The 21,767-nt window shown below is 33.8% G+C and overlaps 1 protein-coding gene across 2 annotated transcripts in view; it reads left to right on the top strand.

The window, feature by feature from the left end:
* FAM3B (family with sequence similarity 3 member B) overlaps positions 1-21,767 on the top strand; it is a 57,061-nt gene that overhangs the window by 3,500 nt on the left and 31,794 nt on the right. For both annotated transcript variants that reach the window (XM_027843667.1, XM_027843666.1), the window contains exons 2-3: positions 5,512-5,648; positions 7,099-7,242. In XM_027843667.1, coding sequence (XP_027699468.1) covers positions 5,636-5,648; positions 7,099-7,242 — 157 coding nt within the window. In that variant the 5' untranslated portion in view covers positions 5,512-5,635. The remainder of the gene's footprint in view (positions 1-5,511; positions 5,649-7,098; positions 7,243-21,767) is intronic.

Raw genomic sequence — 21,767 nt, 5'->3', positions numbered from 1 at the left:
CTTCTTTTTCCTTCTTGTTTCCCTGTTAAGTGAAATATATTTCTATGCCCTATTATAAATACATAGTATTCCCCCCACCCCGCACTGAGCAGTTCAGATAAGAACGAAGATCAAGTGTCACCCACTCCTTCCTCCTTATTTGTATATATGGTTGAATACCATGAAGTGAGATGCTTTGCCTCATCTTTCCTTTCTCTTTGTCTCTCTTTTTTTGTTGTTTTTAGTATTATTAAAACAGAACTTCCCCAAAGCTTTCTGATTCATTTGACTCTCTCTATGACCTCCATATGATAATAATGTCCTGAGGGGATGCATGTATCATCTCCCTATTTAAAGGACTAATTTTTGCCTTTTAGAATTATAATAGCTTTTTCTGGTTAAATTATTATTAAGTTGTAAGTTTTCTTTTCCTGAGTTTGAACCCAGATCTTCTCTATCCCCATAGTATCTAGGGTTGGGTTCTTTCTTTTTTGCTTACTCATTTTTTAGTGGCTTTCTTGGCAAGTAACTTTGTCTCATCATCAGTCTCTAGTCCCCAGGTGTGGGGGAGAATGTCTCAGAATTCAGGTTTTTTATGCTATTGTTTTCTGAGCTCTATCTGAGAGCTTAACTTCAGGTACTCCTCTCTGCCACTGAACCACTGCCAGAACCCACAGCAATATTGTCACTGTGAAATCCTTTTGCTCCCTGTGGTCCCTCCCACAGCTACATACCTCTGCTCACTCCTTTGCCATGGAACCAAAACCAGGAACTCTGTTTTCCTGTGAATGATCATAGTCAGTAGGGCCCCCACCCCCCTGTTGCCTCATTCACCAGTGTGTGCTTACTCCACTTCACAGCAACAGTCTGGGACTGCATCTGGTCAGTACACTGGGGCCCAGTACTCTTCTATCTTCCCCTGATCAGCTATCCAAGTCCCACACTAAATGTGAGACAAAAGTTCCTGGAGTTGAGGCTGCCACCCAACACAACTGCCCCCAGGGCTTCTTATCTAATGATTCAGCAGTATTTTCCTGGAGGTATCTGTACTTCAATCAGGCCAGACCATCACTCTGGAAGATTGGATCTTTCCTAAGGACCTCCCAAGTTCTTAGGAGGACAACTGTTTTACTCCAACTTTTAATTATTTCTGCCACTCAAAGTTTACTTTGAGACATTATTTAAATTATTTGTGGGGGGATTTGAGTGAGCCAGGTACTTTCCTGCCTTATTCTTCAATCTTCTCAGAATCCTCCAATGCTTGATAATTTGGGGGAGGGGGAAGAATTAAGAGATAATACTCTGAGTCAAGTGGTGCACTCTTTGTGAAATGAGAAGAATGACCTATTTGAGCTTCACTTCAACCAGAGACTAGAAAGGTTAACATATAGATTCATGGAGTGAACATTAAAAGGGAACCAGCTGTTTGATAGTATTAGAAGGAGGATATGGAAGCAACAGCGAGGAGATAAAACACATATCTATATTGTCATTATCCTTTCTAGCAGCCCTCTCCCATAATCTTTCTCACAACTATGGCTAGAGGGAAGAATTCTTAATTAAAAAGGGATGAAGGAGATCACAAAAGGTGAAATAGATAATCTTATTTACATAAAATTGGAACTTTTGAAGGATTTTGTTAAGACCTTTAATTTTGTTAAGGTTATTTGATACTAGAGCTCATTTCCTTTTTTAATACGGTTCCTAGACTGCTAGTATATAATTTCTAAATTTTATTTTTAATTTATGGAATAAAACAAGCATTTCCATAACATAGTACAATAAAAAGGAAGATTGTGCATAAAACTTCAAATCAACTATGTACAACTTGCTATTCCTTTCAAATATGTAACAAAATTATCTTGTAAATTTCTTTTTTTTCTTTTCTTTTCTTCCCCCCCAAGATGGCTACCATCACACATAAATAGATACGTGTGTGTGTATATATTTCTGTTTATCAGTTCTTTCTGTGGATATAGATAGCATATTTCTTCTTTTGTCCTTTTATTTAATTTGGGTATTTATAATAAGCAAAATAACTTATTCACTTAAAGTTATTCTTAAAACAATATTGCTGTTACTGTATACAATGCTCTCTTAGTTCTGCTCGTTTCACTCTTCATTATTTCATTCAAGTCTCTCCATGTTTTTCTAAAATCAATGGGCTCATCATTTCTTAAAGGACAGTAGCATTCCATCACAATCATATACCCCAACTTGTTCAGCCATTCCCTAATTAATGGGCATCCCCTCAATTTCTAGATCTTTGCTACCACAAAGAGAGCTGCTGCAAACATTCTAGAACATATAGGTTCTTTTCCTTTTTCCCCAATCATCGTTGGAAATAGATGAAGTTGTGATATTTCTAGGTCAAAGAGTATAGGTAATTTAATAACTCTTTGGGCACAATTCCAGATTGCTCTCCAAAATGGTTAAATCAGTTCACAAATGCATGAACAATGAATTTGTATCCCAATTTTTCCACATCTTCTCTAAATTTGTCATTTTCCCCTTCAATCATTTTATCCAATCTGGTAAGTGTAAAATGATTTCTCAAGGTTGTTTTAATCTGCATTTCTCTAATCAGTAATGATTTAGAGTATCTTTATATGACATAAATTGTTTTGATTTCTTCATTAGAAAACTCTTTGTTTATATCCTTTGACCATTTATCAATTGGTGAATGACTCCTATTCTTATATAACTGACAAAGTTCTTTATATGTTTTGGATACAAGGCCTTTATCTGATTATCTACAAAAAAAAAGTTTCCCAATTTTCTGCTTTCCTTCTAATCTTGACTATATTAATTTTATTTGTACAAAATATTTTCAATTTAGTATAATCAAAATTATTTTATACCCACTTTTGCTCTTTCTCTCTCATTTATTCATAAATTATTCACCTATCCATAAAAGAGGAAAAATAATATGTTCCATGTTCTAATTTATGTGTAAAATATATCTTTATATCTAGGGTCATGTATCCATTTTGACCTTATCTTGGTAAATTGTATGAGATATTGGTCCACACCCAGTTTCTGCCATACTGCTTTCCAGTTTTCCCAACAATTTTTACCAAATAAAGAATTCTTATTTCCAAAATCTTAAGTCTTTACACTTGTCTAATACAAGGGTATTATGTATATTTGCTGCTGTAAATCACATGTCTACTCTATTCCATTTATCTACCTTCCTATTTCTTAGCACCAGATAGTTTTGATAATTACTTCCTTATAGTATAGTTTAATGCCACTATATTTGTAATTCAATAAAGCATATGAGAATGCCACCATTCATATGAACAAAATGTATTAATGTGGGCTAGGCGTTATTATAGTTAGGCTAATTCAGAATTTGTTGAATGACCAAATCCAGAGTAATCAATTAATAGGTTGTTTAATATTTTTATCAGTGACTTTAATGATAGTATGGATTGTATCCTTATTAAATTAATAGATGAGAATGATAGCTAAAAAGTGAATAATACTTAGGATTTTTAAAAACTCCATAGGCTAAAATAATGAACTTTATTTAATAAGTAAAAAAAATTTTAGAAGGAATAAAGTCATTTATTTTAGTTCAAAAAATGAACTTCACCAATACGTAGTGAGTGAGACATAGATAGACAAAAAAAAGTTCATGTGGAAAAAATCTGAGGAGTTATAGATATACAAGCTCAGAGAGATCATTTGGCAGCCAAAAAGCTATATTATTAAGTAGAGTCTAGTATGGTCATACCATACCCAGAGAGTTGTTCTAATTCAGGAAGACAACATTTTAGGAACAACACAAAGAAAGTGGACAATGTCCAAAAAGAAAACTGGAGACCATATCATATCAGAATAACTTGAAGGAATTAGGGAAGTTCAGCCTGGAGGATAATTGGGATGATGGATATGATAATATTTGAAGGACTGTTATGTTAAAAAGGCATTAACTGTTTTCTTCTTGGCCCCAGAAGGTAGAATTAAGAGCAAAGGGGTGAGGGGAGAGCAGGGTCCGTTGAAGACAGACAAGACTTCTTTTTTATGTAAGGAAAAAGTCACAATTAGAGCTATCCAAAGTCTGCCTTGGAAGGTAGTTCAAGAGAAGGCTAAATGATCACTTGCTGGGTACTCTATAGAGGATACCTCTTCAAGTGTGGGTTATATTAAATGGCATCTGAGGTCCCCTCTAATTCTAATGCTGTGTTCGCTAATAATAGTTCTCATGTATATAGTACCTTCCAATTCATAAAGCATTTTCCCTTAACAAACCTGTGGAGTAAGTGTTGTACATTATCCTTATTTTACTGATGCAAATTGATATCTGCAGTGTTTCTTCTGAGATACTGCTTGATTCTGAATAATTGAACAGATTCATTTTTAGAGCAGGAAAATATACTTCAATACACTTCAATTATTATACAATACAGTTGGTCTGAAATTGAACACCTTATTCAGTAAATATAATCATAATATTTTAGAGAGCACCCAATGTGAGGTGTCTTATTTGTCTGGTGAAATGATTATCTAATTGTATTTCTAACTAGGTTGGTTACTATACTTATTACAGGGTATTATTTTTTCTTTTTTTAACCTTTTATTTAATATTTTATTTCCCCCCAGTTACATGTAAAGACAATTTTTAACATTCATTTTTAAAACTCTGAGTTCCAAATTCTCCCTCTCCTCCCTATCTACCCCTCCCCCCATTGAGAAGGCAAGCAATTCAATATAGGTTATACATGTGTAATAATGCAAAACATTTGCATAATAGGCAGGTTGTGTTTTTTGTGTGTTGGTTTTGGTGAGGCAATTGGGGTTAAGTGACTTGCCCAGGCTCACACAGTTAGTAAGTGTCAAGTGTCTGAGGTCAAATTTGAACTCAGGTCCTCCTGACTCCAAGGCCAGAACTCTATCCACTGCACCACCTAGCTGCTCCATAATAGACATGTTGTCAAAAAAAAACATAGAAAAAAAAAAACAAGAAAAATAAAGAAAGTTTAAAAAAGTATGCTTCAGTCTATATTCAGACACTACCAATTTTTTTTCTCTGGGGATGGGTAGTATTTTTCATCATAAGTCCTTTAGAGTTGTCTTGGATCATCATATTGCTGAGAGTAGCTAGGTCATTCATGGCAGATCATCTTACAATATTACTGTTACTTTGTACACAGTACATTTCATTGCATCAGCCCATGCAAGTCTTCCCAGGTTTTTCTGAGAGCAACCTGCTCATTGTTTCTTATGGTACAATAGTATTTCATCATAATGACATACCACCACTTTTTAAGCCATTCCCCAATTGATGGGCAACCCTTCAATTTCTGCTTCTTTATCCCTAGAAAAGAGCTGCGATAAATATTTTTGCACACATATGCCCTTCTCCCTTTTGTTTTTTATCTCTTTTGGGATACAGACCTAGTAATGGTATTCCTTGGTCAAAAGATATGCATGGTTTTATAGCCCTTTGGGCATAGTTCTAAATTGCTCTAAAAAATGGTTGAATCAGTTCACGACTCTGCCAACAATGAATTTATGTCTCTACAGAGTATTATTATTCATGGAAGTGCTTTTGAGCTAAAAACAAACTTGGCCTGGATCCTGCTGTCATTAGGCACCATTTCTAAGATTTTCAGAGACATAATTTCTGTCAAAACACTTCTAACAGGACATGGGTGCTAAAGGTAAAACTATCTTTATTTTTTAAACTTTCTTTGGATATCAACATGACAAAAATGACTGGTCTTTTATTGTGGTATAAGATCTTTTGCCTTATTGTGTGTTTTTCTCTGCCCTCTCTAATAGTCTCTCATTCAGAATAAGTAATGATGATATAGTATAAACTCTGAAGAGAATACTTAGGAGGCCATTTTAGGTAATTAGCCCACATATCGTTGTTTCTACAGTTTACTGGGGAGCACTTTGTCCTACTTAGTTATAGAAATTGTAAGCTCTCACTAATAAAATGTTTCTAATGATACTAAAAAAATTTCTTGGAATAACATAGGCTATAATGATTTAATTGGTTTTGTTGCAGGTAGTTCATGTATCTAGCATGAAGTAATATAGATGAGAAAAAATTATTTGTTTTTTATCAAGAAAAAACTTAAATTCATATTTGCTTTGTTAGTTTCATGGCCTTCAATTATTTGAAAGAAGCAGTAAGTATATGTATAGTAGAAAGCTGATCTCAAAACCAGTAAGTGGATTCAAGTATCATAGACACTACTAGCCATTTGACCTTGAGCAAGTTACTTAGGCTGTCAGTGCTGTAGGCAACTCTCTCTAAGACTATAAATAACAAAGAAAGTCCCAATTTGTAATGGCAGAGAGAATTTCCTCACCAGGGAGTTATGTCAATGAAATCTCCAGTCTAGTACCTACCCTAATTATATATACCTGAGGACTGATGGATAGGAATTACAGAAAGGAGATTTTGGTTCAATGTCAAAGAGTTACTATCCATTAGATCTTTCTAGAAACTGCAAACTATCTTTTGAGATAGTGAGTTTCTCATTAACGTAGATATTTCAACAGAAGCTGTTGGAATGCTGTAGAGAAGTATTTTATTGAATACAGGATTGAACTAGACATCTGAGGTCTCTTCAGCTCAAGATTCTGTATTTTCCATGACATTCCAAATAACTAATAAATTAAAGTCGACAATTTTGATTTTGTTGTTGTTGTTGTTGTTAATGAGAACTTTTTGGGAGGATGGCTGCTTTTAAAAGTATAAGTAGTTAAGTCCTATGTGTTTCTGTACAGTGGCTGCATTTATACACTATTGATTACACTGTAACTTTGAAGTAGGCCTTAGACAAAAAAAAAAGCAAATATGAATTTAAGCTTTTCCTTGAATAAAAAAACAAACTTTTTTCTCATCAGTATTACTTCGTGCTTTGTACACAAACTATCTGTAACAAAACCAGTCAAAACATGAAAGTCTCTGTTGCTCCAAGAAAGTTTTTGGAATATCATTAGAAATATCTTATTAGTGAGAGCTTACACTTTCTATAGATGAGTAGGACAAAGTGCTCCCCAATAAAGTATAGGAAAGATGACATGTGAGTTAATTACCTAATGAATCTTGCTTGTCATGAATTTATATAGTAAAATCTTATTGTTTTTCCCTAGATTACATTAAGGGACTACTCCTTATTTTTGCCTCCATATGTTCTTGGTATTCTGGATACCTATTTGCAGAGTCTATACCTCATGAACCTTTGTCTAATGCTGTCAATAATATTCTGAACATTGGAGAGAAACCTGTCCTCAAATGTAAGTACTGAAACATTTTTTTCCTATTGTAAACTGGTCTTCTGTTTTAAATATAGTATAAAGAATGTTGGAGGCAACTGGTGGCTCAGTAGATAGAGCACTGGTCCTGGAGCTCAAGAAGACCTGAGTTCAAATCTAGCCTCAGACACCTCCTAGTTGTGTGACCCAGGGCAGGTCACTTAAACTCTGATTGCTTGGCAGAATGGATCCCCTGGATTTACTAGAGAAGGAAATGGCAAACCACTCCAACATCTTTGCTAAGAAAACCCCAAAGGGGGTCATAACCCTAAATGCTACATGATGAAAATTATGCTCTTTTTAACTATATCTATTTTAATTCAGTTCACCAAGAATGGAGTCAGAGCCAAGAACAAGTAGGCTAAACCTTTTCATTTCATTTCATCAAGCATTTATTAAGGAAGTACTTATTTTGTTAGATAAACTTTACTAGACCCTGGGGATACAAAGCCAAATTGAAGCAATCCCTTCTATCTAGTAATTTATATTTTCCTTGTCTCATAAGAAACAAACTGGTTACATTGATAGAGTATTTGGAATATATAGCATAGTGACTGGCACATAGTAAGTGCTATATAAATGTTAGCTATTATTATCATAATATTCATTATTTCTGAAACTTCCAAGTCCCTAGGAGTATGCATGTTTATACAAAATGTTCAGGACATCCCTAGAAAATATTATTTTCTATGTCCAATAGAAAAGAAAACACAAATAATTCTTAAATAATTCACCCAAAGTAGGCAGCAACAATTAGATCATTTCTTGACTTAAATTTCAATCTGCCATTTGACAAAAAGAATAGTGTCCTTTTGTCAGAAATAAATTAAGCACAAAAGCTAAATTTTAAATTATTAGTATTGTAAGTGGAAAAAGTCTCATCTTTTAAAAAAAGTTGACTGTTTTTACATTGAAGATGTAAGGTACTGTCCTTTAAAGTGCTGCCTTTTCTCTAAAAAAATTATTCAATTTCATTCTATTTTCAGTTCCAAATTCTGTCTCTCAACCTCCCTTCCCCAACCATTGAAAAGATAAGAAACATAAAGCCCGTTGCAAATATGAAGTCATGTCAATCAAATTTCCACATTAAACATGTTCAAAAGGAAAGAAGGAAAGAAGAAAGGAAGGAAAGAAGGAAGGAAAAAAAAAGAAATATGCTTCAATTTGCACTCTTAATAGATAGCATTTTTCATTGTGAGTCCTATGGAATTGTATTGATCACAATTAGTTTTTCACAGTTGATTATCTTTACAATATTACTGTTAGTTGTTGGTAAACAATTGTATAAATTGTTCTCCTGGTTCGACTCAATTCATTTTGCATTGGTTCACATATATCTTCCTAGGTTTTTCTGAAACCATTTCCTTCATGATTTCATAGAGCACAATAGTACTCCATTCCGTTCATATACCAGTTCTTTGTCATGACAAAAAGCTGCTACAAACATTTTTTTACACACGGGTCCTTTTCTTTTTTCTTTGATCCCTTTGTTTCATATGCCTAGTAGAAGCCTATTAGCTGGCTCAAAGAGCCACTATTTAATAGCTTGCATAGTACCAAATTACTTTCCAGAATGGAATATAATAATATTCAAAGTATAACAGAAAAAGAAGATTGTTTACAAAGCAGCAAATCTGTATTATGCTCAGCTTTATTTTCCCTTTAAATATATGATTTTTCTTATTCTTTTTTCATTTTGATAGACCTATTGCTATTCTTTCACAGTCTCTGCTCCAAATTGTAAGAAAAAAATAATAAAACCTTTATATCAAATATTCATACTCAAGCAAACAAATCCTTCCAAGAGCCTTTTTAACAAATATGTCTCATTCTGCATCCTACTTCATTACCACTCTTTTAGTAGGAGGGTAGTATTTTTCATCACCAATCTTCTGGAACTGTGATTAGTCAGGATTCTCGAACTTTTTTGAGATTTTTTTTACAACTTTGCTGTTGTTGTATAAATTGTTTTCCATATTTTACTCCACTCTTTTTTCTCTTGAGATGTCTTTAGAAAGCTTAATGGGCCCATATACTTTATTGTTTTGATGAAAACATCAAATATTCAAACATATTTTAGTTTATAGAGATTAAAAGGGGGAAAAGCATTCCCTAGAATTACCTGCTGTACCCAACTTTCTATTAAAAGATCTACATTTTGTTACCTTAATTTTGAATGTTTCCTAAAAAAGTGTTTTAAAAGTTTCTTATAGACAAGGAAAAGTAAAACAAATAGGAACTTTAAAACCTTTTTTTTCCCTTTTTGATGGGAAACCAAAGAAGTCAAATTCTTTGCATCGCTGTTTATGTGATCCATGTACTGTTTTCCAATCTTCACCCATATCTTTTAAGGTGCTGACTCATTTCTGCTCACCATTATAGATAAGAAAGGTAAGCTGGACAGTTCACTGCATCCACTGAACAACTCATTTTTTTCAAAAGACAGAATTTTGTCAGCCCCTCAATTTTCTTTTGGTCACAGGGCTTCTACTTCTAATGATGAATAAAACTCAAGTTTTCTATCTGGCATTGTAGTACCATATGTTCAATGTGTAGTCCTGATAGTACAGATTGAAACATAGTGTTTCCTGAGAATAAAATTAGAAAAGTATATACTTCTACTAACAAGATCCTAATATGAGGTTAATTAATGAAAATAAAGCATTTTTAGATGAAAACATTTTCTTTGTAGGACAACTTTAGGAATATGTTTCATATAAAACCTAATGACCAAAATTTTTAGTCTCCAACTATATAGAAAAATGGCTTTATCACTAAAAGACAATCTATAATTTCATTTCTTTTTTTTATAAAGGATTAGGCTGCCAAATTTATCTAATTTTTGATTCAGAAAAACATTTTCACTTCTATTAAAAGTATTGAGTGCATGATTAAATAATTATCAAAAATGTTTTCTTCATATAGCAACAAACTAAGCAGCTATTTTCATCATCCTGCTTGTTATTTTTTATGCCACAGTAGTATTCCATCACAGTCATGTACGACAATTTGTTCAACCATTCCCCAATTGATAGACATCCCCTCAATTACTAATTCTTTGCTATCAAAAAAAAGAGCTGCTATGAGTATTTTTGTACAAATAGGTCCTTTTACTTTTTGTTTTTTAATCTCTTTGGGATATAGACCTAGTAGTGGTATTGCTGGGTCAAAAGGTATGCACAGTTTTATATCCCTTTAGACATATTTCCAAATTACTCTTCAGAATGTTTGGATCAGTTCAAAATCCCACCAACAGTACATTAGTGCCCCAATTTTCCCAAATCCTCTTCAATATTTGCCATTTTCCTTTTCTGCTGTATTAGCCAATCTGATAGGTGTGAGGTGGTACTTTAAAATTGTTTTAATTTGCATTTCTCTAATTGATGGTGATTTAGAGCATTTTTTCATATGTCTATAGTTAGCTTTGATTTCTTTATCATAACCTTTGATCAGTTATCAATTGGGGAATGACTTATATTCTTGTAAATTTGACTCAGTTCTCTATGTATTTGAAAAATTAGGCCTTTATCAAAGAAATTTGCTGCAAAAAAATTTCCCCCATTTTCTGTTTTCCTTCTAATTTTGGCTGCATTGGTTTTGTTGGTACAAAACCTTGTTAATTTAATATAATCAAAATTATCCATTTTATATAGCATAATGGTCTATGTCTTGTTTGGTCATATATTCTTCACTTATTCATAGACGTGATTGGTAAAATATTCCGTGCTTCTCTAATTTGCTTTTAGTATCACCCTTCATGTCTAAATCATGTTCCCATGTTGACCTTATCTTGGTACATGGTGAGAGATGTTGGTTTAAACCTAGTTTCTGCCATACTGCATTTTAGTTTTCCCAGCAATTTTTATCAAATGGTGAGCTCTTGTCCCAGAAGCTTAGATCTTTGCATTTGTCAAACACTAGATTGTGATGGTCATTACCTACTATGTTTTACATACCTAATCTATTTCACTGATCCACCACTCTATCTCTTAGCTAGGACCAGATTGTTTTGATGATTACTACTTTATAATGTAGTTTGAGTTCTGCTACGGCTAGGCCACTTTTCTTCACATTTTTTTCCCATTAATTCCCTCTATATTCTTTACCTTTTGTTCATCGAGATGAATTTTGTTATTATTTTTCCAGTTCTATAGAGTAAATTTTTTGGTAGTTTCATTTGTATGACACCAAATGAGTAAATTAACTTAGATAGAATTGTCATTTTTATTATGTTGGCTCAGACTACTCTTGAGGAGTTAATATTTTTCCAATTGTTCAGATCTGACATTATTAGTGTGAAAAGTATTTTACAATTGTGTATAGCTTCTGGATTTGTCTAGGCAGGTAGACTCCCAAGTATTTAATATTGTGTAGAGTTATTTTAAACGAAATTGCTCTCTTTATCTCTTCTGGCTGAACTGTGTTGATTACAGATTGAAATGCTGATGATTTGTGTGGGTTTATTTTAAATCCTGCAACTTTGCTAAAGTTATTCATTATTTCAACTAGTTTTTAGTTGATTCTCTAGATTTCTGCAAGTAAAAACATCTGCAAAGAGTGATAGTTTTGTTTCCTTATTGTCTATTCTAATTTCCTCAATTTTTTTCTTCCCCTATTGCTATAGCTAGCATTTCTAGTACAATATTGAATAATAGTGGTGATAATGGACATCTTTGCCTGGTCTTCTTGGAAAGGCTTCTAGTTGATCCCCTTTAAAGATAATGCTTACTGATGGGTTTAAATAAATGCAACTTATCATTTTAAGAAAAGCTACATGTATTCCAATGCTTTCTGGTGTTTTTAATAGGAATGAGTATTGTATTTTATCAAGAGCTCTTTCTAGATCTATTGAGATAATCATATGGTTTATGTTTGGGGTTTTTTTTAATTGATATGGTCAATTACACTGATAGTTTTCCTAATATTGAACCAGGCCTCCATTCCTGATATAAATCCCACTTGGCCATAGCGTATAATCTTTGTGATATATTGCTGAGAGCTCCTTGATAGTATTTTATTTCCATTTTTTTCATCAATATTCATTAGGGAAATTGGTCTATATTTTCTTTTTCTACTTTTGCTCTTCTTGGTTTAAGTATCAGCATTATAGTTTTATCATAAAACAAATTTGGTGGGATTCCTTCTTTGCCTATTTTTCCAAATATTTAATATAGTATTGGAATTAATTATTCTTTAATTGTTTGCTAGAATTCACTTGATCCTAAGGATTTTTTATTAGTGAGCTCATTGATAGCCTATTCAATTTCTTTTTCTAAGATGAAGTTATTTAAGTATTCTATTTCCTCTTCTGTTCATCTGGACAATTTGTATTTTAATAAATATTCATCCATTTCACTTAGGTTGTCAATTTTACTGGCATACAATTGGGAAAAATAACTCCTAATATATTTTTTTAATTTGATCTTCATTGGTGGTACAATTACACTTTGAATTTGTGATACTGCTAACTTGTCTTTTTTCTTTCTTTTTTTAAAATCATATTAACCAATGGCTTACCATTTTATTGACTTTATATAAAAATTACTTCGAATTTTATTTATTAGTTCAATATTTCTTTGTTTTTATTTTCAATGTTATTGATCCCTCATTAAATTTTTAGGATTTCTATTTTGGTGTTTAGGCATTTTTAATTTGTTTATTTTATACTAATAATATATTGTTAATTTTAATTTGATATTTGTTAATTTGTAATTTGTAACAAATTTATAATTTATTAAAATTATTCATTTTAATTAACAATAATACATTGTTAATTTTTTTTATTACATGTCCAATTCATTGATCTTCTTTTTCTCCCTTTTATTGATGTATGCTTTAGAGATACAGTTTTCCCAACCACTGCTTTGGTTGTGTCCCATAAATATTGGTATGTTTTCTCATTGTTGTCATTATCTTTGGTGAAATTATTTGTTGTTTCTTTTATTTGTTCTTTGAACAACTCATTCTTTCAGATTAAGTTATTCATTTTCCAATTATTTTTTACCTTAGTAAGTTTTCATTCTTTTTTAAAATTTAATATTTTTCCCCAATTACATGTAAAAACAATTTTAACATTTTTTTGAGTTCCAAATTCTCTCTCTTTACTTCCCTCTTCCCCTCATTGATAAAGGTAAGCAATTTGACCCAGGTTATACATGTATAGTCATTTAAAACACAAATGCAGATAAGTCATTCTGTGAAAGACAATACAGACCAAATAATAATAATAATAAATATGAAGAAAGTAAAAAAATTATCTTCAGTCTACATTCAGGCTCCACCAGTTTTTTCTCTAGAGATTGACGGTATGTTTCATCATTAAGTCCTTCATAATTCTCTTGGAGCATAATGTTGCTGAGAATATCTAAGTTATTCACAGTAGATCATCATATAATATTGTTATTACTGTGTACAATATTCTCTTGGTTCTGCTCATTTCACATGAATTACAAAGTACATTCTTTTCTATTCCCATCCAGTTTTCTTCTATCATATCTAACTTTTTAAGATTCTATTCACTTCTTTAGTTTCTTTCTTGTTCATTTTTTTGTTGGATTTATCAAGTTCTGAAAGAGGACAGTTGAAGTCTCCCACTAGTATAGTTTTGTTGTGTTTTTCTTTCTGTAACTCACTTAACTTCTCTTTTAAGAATTTGGATTCTCTATCATTTGTAAACAGAAGTGGAAGAACAAATGGTAAAGAATATCAAGGGAATTTAAAAAAAAATGCAAAGGGTGGTAGCCTAGCAATACCAGATCTCAAACTATATTATAAAGCAGCAATTGTCAAAACTATCTGACCCTGGTTAAGAAATAGAGTGGTGGATCAATGGATAGATTAAGTATACAAGATACAGTAGTAAATGACTACAGTAACCAGGTGTTTGATAACCCCAAAGACCTCAGCCTCCATGATAAGAATTTACTATTTGACAAAAACTGTTGGGAGAACTAAAAAACTATATGAAACCAAATAGAAATAGACCAATTTGATTGTTATCCTTGCCTTTTTAATACAGCTGAAGCATAATAAATTCTGCTCCAGTTCCTTATTTTAATTCTGTATATGTCTCTCTGTTGTAAACAACATATTGTTGGATTCTGATTTCTAATCCATTCAGCTATCTTCTCTTTTATGGGTGAATTCGTCCCATTCACATTCACAGTTATCACTACTAACTATAAATTTCCCTCCATTCAGTTTTCTTCTTTTTATCTTCTCTCTCTTCATCCCCTGTCCCTCCTAAGAAGTCAGTTTTGCATATGAACGCTGCCTCCCTTACTCTACCCTCCTTTTTATCACCACTTCCTTCACTTAGCCATTTCTCTCCACTTCCCTGTTGAATAAGATAGATTTCTATATGCAATTGAATGTGTGTATACAATCAATCCTCAACATTCCCATGTTTGACTTTTACAACTTCAAACATTTGCATGATTTTATTTGTGACCTCATTTTTACTTTTACATCAGCAAACCCACACATTTATGTCTATGTGCGGTAAAGAAAAAAAAATGAGAGGTGTTAGGAGCAAGTTTGTGTCTGCCAAAAGGAGGAAATTGAGGGGGTTTTTTATTCATTTTGAACTTAAATATATAAAGACAAAAAAGAACATTTGCATGTACACAGCACAACCCACAAAGAGAATTTGCTATAAAACTATGAATTTAACTAAAAATAAATAAATTATCCAAAAAAAACCCCATGAATTTACATGTCACATTGTTTACTCTAAGCTACCTTGTTTTCCTATGCTTCCTTCTAAGTTTTCTTTTGTTCTCTACAATGTACTTTTCATATTTTCCGTAACTCCCCCTCCCACCCTAGAGATGGTTACTATTAGACACAAATGTGTGTGTGTGTGTGTGTGTGTGTGTGTGTGTTTAAAACCATACTCTACATACTTCTATTTATCACTTCTTTCTCTGGAGGCAAATAGCATCTTCCTTCACAGGTTCTTTGTAGTTGATTTCGGTATTTGTAATACTGAGAATAACATGGTCACTCAAAGTCATTCTTAAAACAAAATTGCTATTCCTGTATACAATGTTCTCTTGGTTCTGCTCATTTTGCTCTTCATTATTTCACGCAAATCTTTCTGTATTTTTTCTAACATAGCTAACATTTATCTAATAAGCTTTTCATTTCTTATAGCACAGAAGTATTCCATCATAATCATATACCATAACTTGTTTAGTCATTCCTCAATTGATGGGCATCCCCTCAGTTTCAAGTTCTTTGACACCACTAAGAGAGCTACTTTAAATATTTTAGAATATATAGGTTCTTTTCCATTTTCCCTAATCATCTTTGGAAACAGACCTGATAGTGGTATTGCTGGGTCAAAGGGTATAGGCAACTTAATAACTCTGGGCATAATTCCAGATTGCTCTCTAAGATGATTGATTTAGTTCACAGTTCCACCCACAGTAAATTAGTGTCCCAATTTTTCTACATGCCCTCCAACATTTGTCATTTTCCCCTTCTATCATTTTAGTTACTCTAAAAAGTATAAATAATATATCAAGGTTGTTTTAATTTGCATTTCTCTAATAAATAATTATTTAGAGCATTTTTTCACGTAACTATAAATTGTTTTCATTTCTTCATCAGAAATCCACCTGTTCATATCCTTTGACAGAGGAAATTATTTCTAGAGGTGTTTGTGAATCCACTCCACAAAATGCTAAAGTAACCTCTCAAGTGCTTGATTAGGGTCCAGCACTTAGAGTGGCAGAGCAGCCCAGCCTCACCTGCCTTGTCCAACCTCTGTAGAGTTGGGTCAGCCATCCCCAAGTAGAAGTTCTGAACTTGGACCAAGGTCTACGGACTCACCTTGAGGCATGTGCTTTTCCTTGGGGAACAATGCAACTAGAAGCCAAAAGTGAGAATAGAAAAGGCAGGTTCCCTCCCTTTTTTTTTTACCTCAGGGTTCTTCTGACATCACTGCCCCTGCCCCTCCCCTTCCATCTGCTTTCTCCTCTCCCCTTTATTTTGTGGATTTTTTCATGGTTATTATGTTAAGAAAAGTGTATATTATCAGAATTAATGTTTTGTTGTAAAGAACTGTATCCAGAAAAAAATGATTTTCAGTAATCTCTAGCAAAAGATTATAGTTACAGTTCTGGATGGTTGTGGGAACCTAACCCATTATTCCCCATATGTCTGATGCACCAACATTTGCATTTTTTACTTTTGTGCCATTTTCTAAGAATGTTACTCCCACACACAAAAGTTGAGCGAAAGTTAAGAGTTGACTATATTCTTCCCTCTTTGAACCAATTCAGATGAGGTAAGGTTCAAGCATTTCCCACCCACCCACCTACCACCATTTTCACCTCCACTATGAAAGGTCTTCCTTGTGTCTCTTTTATGTGAGATAATTTTCCCATTCTTTGTCTCCCTTACAATTCTTCCAGTGTATCCCTTTTTCTCACCCATATAATATTTTTTTAGATCATCCCAACATAATCCACTCATTGCTGTGCCTTCTGTTTATGTAGAACACTTCTAGCTGTCCTAATAATGATAAAGTTCTTAGAAGTTACATGTATCATCTTCTGAAATAGGAATGTAAACAGTTTCACCTTATTGATTTCCTGATCATTTCTCTTTCATGTTTACCTTTTTATGCATCTCTTGAGTCTTGTATTTGAAAGATAAAGTTTCTACTCAGTCTGTGGCCTTTTCTTCAGGAATGCTTGAAAGTCCTCTATTTTGCTAATTAACCATTTTTCCCCCTTTAGGAATATGCTCACTTTCACTGGGTGGTTTATTCTTGATTGTAATCCTAGCTTTTTTGCCTTCCAGATTATCATATTCCAAGCCATATAACTCCTTTAGCACCTGTAGCTGCTAAATCTTGTGGTCCTGACTATGGCTTCCCAGTATTGTAATCATTTTTGCTGGCTTCTTGAAGTATTTTCTTTTTGACATGGGAGCTCTGGAATTTTCCTATATTTCATTTGGGGATCTCTTTTATATGATGATAAGTAGATTGTTTCAATTTCTAATTTATCCTGTGGTTATAGGATATGGAGAAAGTTTTCTTAATAATTTCTTGAAATATGATATCTAGGCTCTCTTTGATCAAGGCTTTTAGGCAATCCAATAATTCTTAAATTACCTCTCCTCAATCTGTTTTCAAGATTAGTTAGTTTTCCAATTAGATATTTCACATTTTCTTCTATTTATTTTTATTTTAACTTCTTTGTTGTTGTTTCTCGATGTCTTGTGGAATCATTAGATTCTATTTGCCCAGTTTTGATTTTTAAGGAATTATTTCTTCAGGGAGCTTTTGTACATCTTTTTCCACTTGACCATTCTGCTTTTTAAGGAGTTATTTTCATTAATGAAGTTTTGTATCTCTTTTCCCATTTAGTCAGTTCTGTTTTTAAGGTATCATTTTCTTTCTTTCTTTCTTTCTTTTTTTTTTTTTTTTGGTTAGGCAATGGGGTTAAGTTACTTGCCCAAGGTCACACAGCTAGTAAATGTCAAATGTCTGAGGCCAGATTTGAGCTCAGGTCCTTCTGACTCCAGAGCCAATGCTCTACCCACTGTGCCACCTAGCTGTCCCAAGGTATTATTTTCTTCTGTATGTTTTTGTGCCTCTTTTAACACAGTTAATTGTCTTTTCATGATTTTCTTGCATTTGTCTCATTTTTTTTTACCCAATGCTTTTTCTACCACTCATTTGATTTTTTTTTTTTTTTTGGTGAGACAATCAGGGTTAAGTGACTTGCCCAAGGTCACACAGCTAGCACGTGTCAAGTGTTTGGTCTGAGGCCGGATTTGAACTCAGGTCCTCCTGACTTCAGGGCCGGTGCTCTATCCACTGCGCCACCTAGTTGCCCTGACTCATTTGATTTTTAAAAATCATTTTTAGCTCTTCCAGGAATTCTTGTTGAGCTTGTGTCTAAATCACTTTTTTTCCCTTTGAGGCTTTGCTTGTATCTGTTTCAACATCACTGCTTTCTTCGGAGTTTAAATCTTGATCTTTTCTGTCACTGTGGTAGCTTTTTATGATCAGGTTCTTTTGTTGGTGTTGCTTGCTCATTTGTCTAGCCTACTTCTTGACGAGACTATCCCAAGCTTTAGGCTTTTTTGCACTGCTGTTTTAAAAGCTAGTTCTTGGGGCTTAAAAGTTTAATGCTGCCAAGGTGGTGTGATTCAGGGAGCAGTATGGTCTCTGCTTAGTTGGTCTGTACTCTAGTCCTTAGACAGGAAGGGCCCCAGATCCCTTATAGCCACAGGGGATACTGCTCCTCAAGGTCCCTGCTTCGTTGGGACTAAGAGTGATACTGCTTAATAAATGCTTGACTTAATTGATATGTCACTGAATAAATTAGCTTAGGTAGTATCATCATTTTTAATGTATTAGCTCAGTCTATCCATGAGCAATCAATATGTCATTCCAAAAAGAGCTGCTATAAATATTTTTGTACATAAAAGTTCTTTTCCTTTTTTATAATCTCTTTGGGACACAGATCTAGTACTGGTATTGCTGGCTCAAAAGGTATGCAAAGTCTTATAGCCCTTTGGGCATAGTTCCAAATTGCTCTCCAGAATGATTGGATCCACCAACTCCTCCATTAGTGACCCAATTTTTCTACATTCCCTCCAAATTTGTCATTTTTCTTTTTCTGTCCTATTAGCCAATCTGATAGATGTGAGATGGAACCTCAGAGTTGTTTTAATCTGTGTTTCTCTAATCAATTGTGATTTAGAGCACTTTTTTATATGACTATAGATAGCTTTTTTTGTCTGAAATATGCCTGTTCCTATTCTTTGATCATTTATCAATTGGGGAATGACTCATATTCTTATAAATTTGACTCAGTTCTCTATATATATTTGAGAAATGAGGTCTTTATAGGAGAAACTTACTGTAAAAATTTTTACAGAAAGGAATAATGGAAAAAAATTTTACAGTACATTTCTCTGTTATTCCTTTTTGTAAAGGTGCTATGCACACAGTTAAGTAATGTGCGTACTTTTTTCTATTTCCACTCAAGTAATTGTCAGAGATTTATATCTATTTTTCCTAAAATCCTGTTCTTATTTGTCTATGGGTTAGGTTTGTCTAAGTCTGAAAAGGTGAAAAGAGGTCCCCAACTATTGTAGTTTTGCTGTATATTTCTCATTCCCCTCCTGGCCCTTCTTTGGTACTTCAAAACAATGCCTATGTTACTATCACATGGAAATTCACACAGCTCCTAGGTTCTCCTCACTCTGAAACATACAAACATATATGTAGACTTTTTAATCTGAAATATCCTTTGGTAAGACTTTCCCCCCTTCTTCCACTGGTGAGTTCTTCTTGTATCCTCTATTTTTTGTAGACAGGCCAAAACCAGCCTTTATTCCCCTCTCAGCCCTATTTCTGACTTCTGGAATTTTCAACCCATGCCTTTGCACTTGGTGTCTGTAGCTCCCTGCCATTTTTTAGTTTCTTTTTTTGTGTTTTCTTCTTCCATTTGAATGAAATTTCCTTGAAGGTAAAGACTTTCTATATTTTTGCTTCTATTTGTTTCCCTAGCTCTTAGCATAGTACCTGACAAAATTAGCATTTAGTAAATGCTTCTTTCTTTCCTTCATTGTAATTCAATTAACATTGCTTTGAATATTTAAATGCTCTGCCATATGATAATACATTAAATATTGGTATTGATACATTTTCCATGCTTTCCATGGTAGTTTTGAATTTAATATAGTTTTATCATGTTTGATCATGTCTGTTTTTACTGTTGTATTGTCTGAAATCGTGACTGCTATCCCTGATATTTTTAATTTAATCAAAGCATAATAGATTTTTCTCTAGCTCCTTATTTTAACTATGTGGATATTTCTATTGCAGTTTTTTTTATTGTAGACAATACATTGTTGGATTCCTCATCCTAATTCTTTATGTTTTCAATTTTTTGGGCTCCTTCTGTTTTATGTGTGAGTTCATGCCATTCATGTTCAAAGTTCAAAGGGATTCGCCTGAACTCTCCCCCAAACCCTCCAAATTGTTTTAAACAATGACTCTAAACAAATTCTAGAACAGCAGAACCCACTAAAAGATGGAGTAAAACAATTTTCCAGTCTAAGACAATGTAAAAGATTAGCAGGAAAGGTCTTTTGCACCAGGGTGAGAGAGGAGCACAACCCAGCCCAAGCCGCTCCAGCATAGACTGGACCCCAGCAAACCCAGAGCAGTCCTAAGGTGACTGAATCAGTGGCAGTAGTGACAGTTTCCAGACCTCTCAGTCCACAGAAGCCAAAGAAAACTTGGAAGCTCAGCAGGAAAGGTGGAGCACGGCCCAACACAGGTCACACCAGCACAGGCCCGGCCCTAGCAAACCAGGAGTAGGCCGTGGGAAAACCTGAATCAGCAGCAGCAATAGCTGCTTCCAGAGCTCTCAGCCCACAGATGGTAAGGGGTCCTGCAACTAGTCAAAAGCAGATTGCAAGCATCTCTTTACTAGCACTGAGGCAGGACTCTATTGCTTTGCCTATACTCCCATCTGGGCCCCAGAGAAAGAACTGCTGGTGTCTAAATACAGATTGAAGCATACTTTTTAAAATCTTTTTTTTTTTTTGAGGTTTTTGTTTTGGTTTTGGTCTATGTTTTCTTTCACAACATGACTGTTATGGAAATGTTTTGCGTGACTACATATGTATAACCTATATGAAATTGCTTGCATTTTCAATGAGGGGAATGAGGAGAGTAGAAGGGAGAAAATTTGGAACTCAAAATTTTTAAAAGGAATGTTAAAAATTGTTTTTACATCTAACTGGGGAAAAATAAAATACTAAATAATTTTTTAAAAAAAGATCTCAGAGGTAGTTTAGTCCATTGAGCTGTAAAATTTTAGCACCCTAAGTGGTCCAATCTGGTGCGTGTTATGATTGCCAATTCTAGGTCTGGATGACACAGCTTGAGGAAACAACTGCTAATCCCAGGCCCACTCAGCACCCTGAAAAGCTCTGTAGAGTCTAACCTGCACTTCTTGGTATGGATATATAGCTGGAGGTGCAAGCCCTGGTGTGAATTCAGGGAGGCTTTTATGTGAACTTTCCTGGCTGGACCGCCTCCCTAGTTTCTACAGGCTTCTGGTTATCTCCTTGTGCTGTCTTGTGGGGCAAAAAGGCATCTACTGTAGTTTCTCCTTGGATTTTCTTATCACCATCTGCTGCTATTTCTTAATCTTTGCTAGAGTAGTTATGTGAAGAAGCTAGACTGTACTGCTTCTTCTCCCTCCTTCATTTTTTTGCTATTTCCCCCACTTTATAAACTATTACATCTTTTAAAAACTTAATGTGCAATATTTCCCTCATTTTCTGAAATTATTTGTTTTACATGATTTGGCATTGAAGTTCACAAGATTGTTTGATAAATTATACTTTCTATCACATTCAATATTGGATACACTGTCATTGATTAAAAATCCTTTCCAAATCTAGCCTTTATTATAGCCCTTAGGTTTTCAATGGGGTTTTAACTCAGCACGTTGAAGCAGGTT

Source organism: Vombatus ursinus, unplaced genomic scaffold, assembly GCF_900497805.2.
Source record: "Vombatus ursinus unplaced genomic scaffold, bare-nosed wombat genome assembly UNPS02014924.1, whole genome shotgun sequence".
NCBI classification, from domain to species: Eukaryota; Metazoa; Chordata; class Mammalia; order Diprotodontia; family Vombatidae; genus Vombatus; species Vombatus ursinus.
This window is presented reverse-complemented; position numbering and strand designations above follow the sequence as displayed.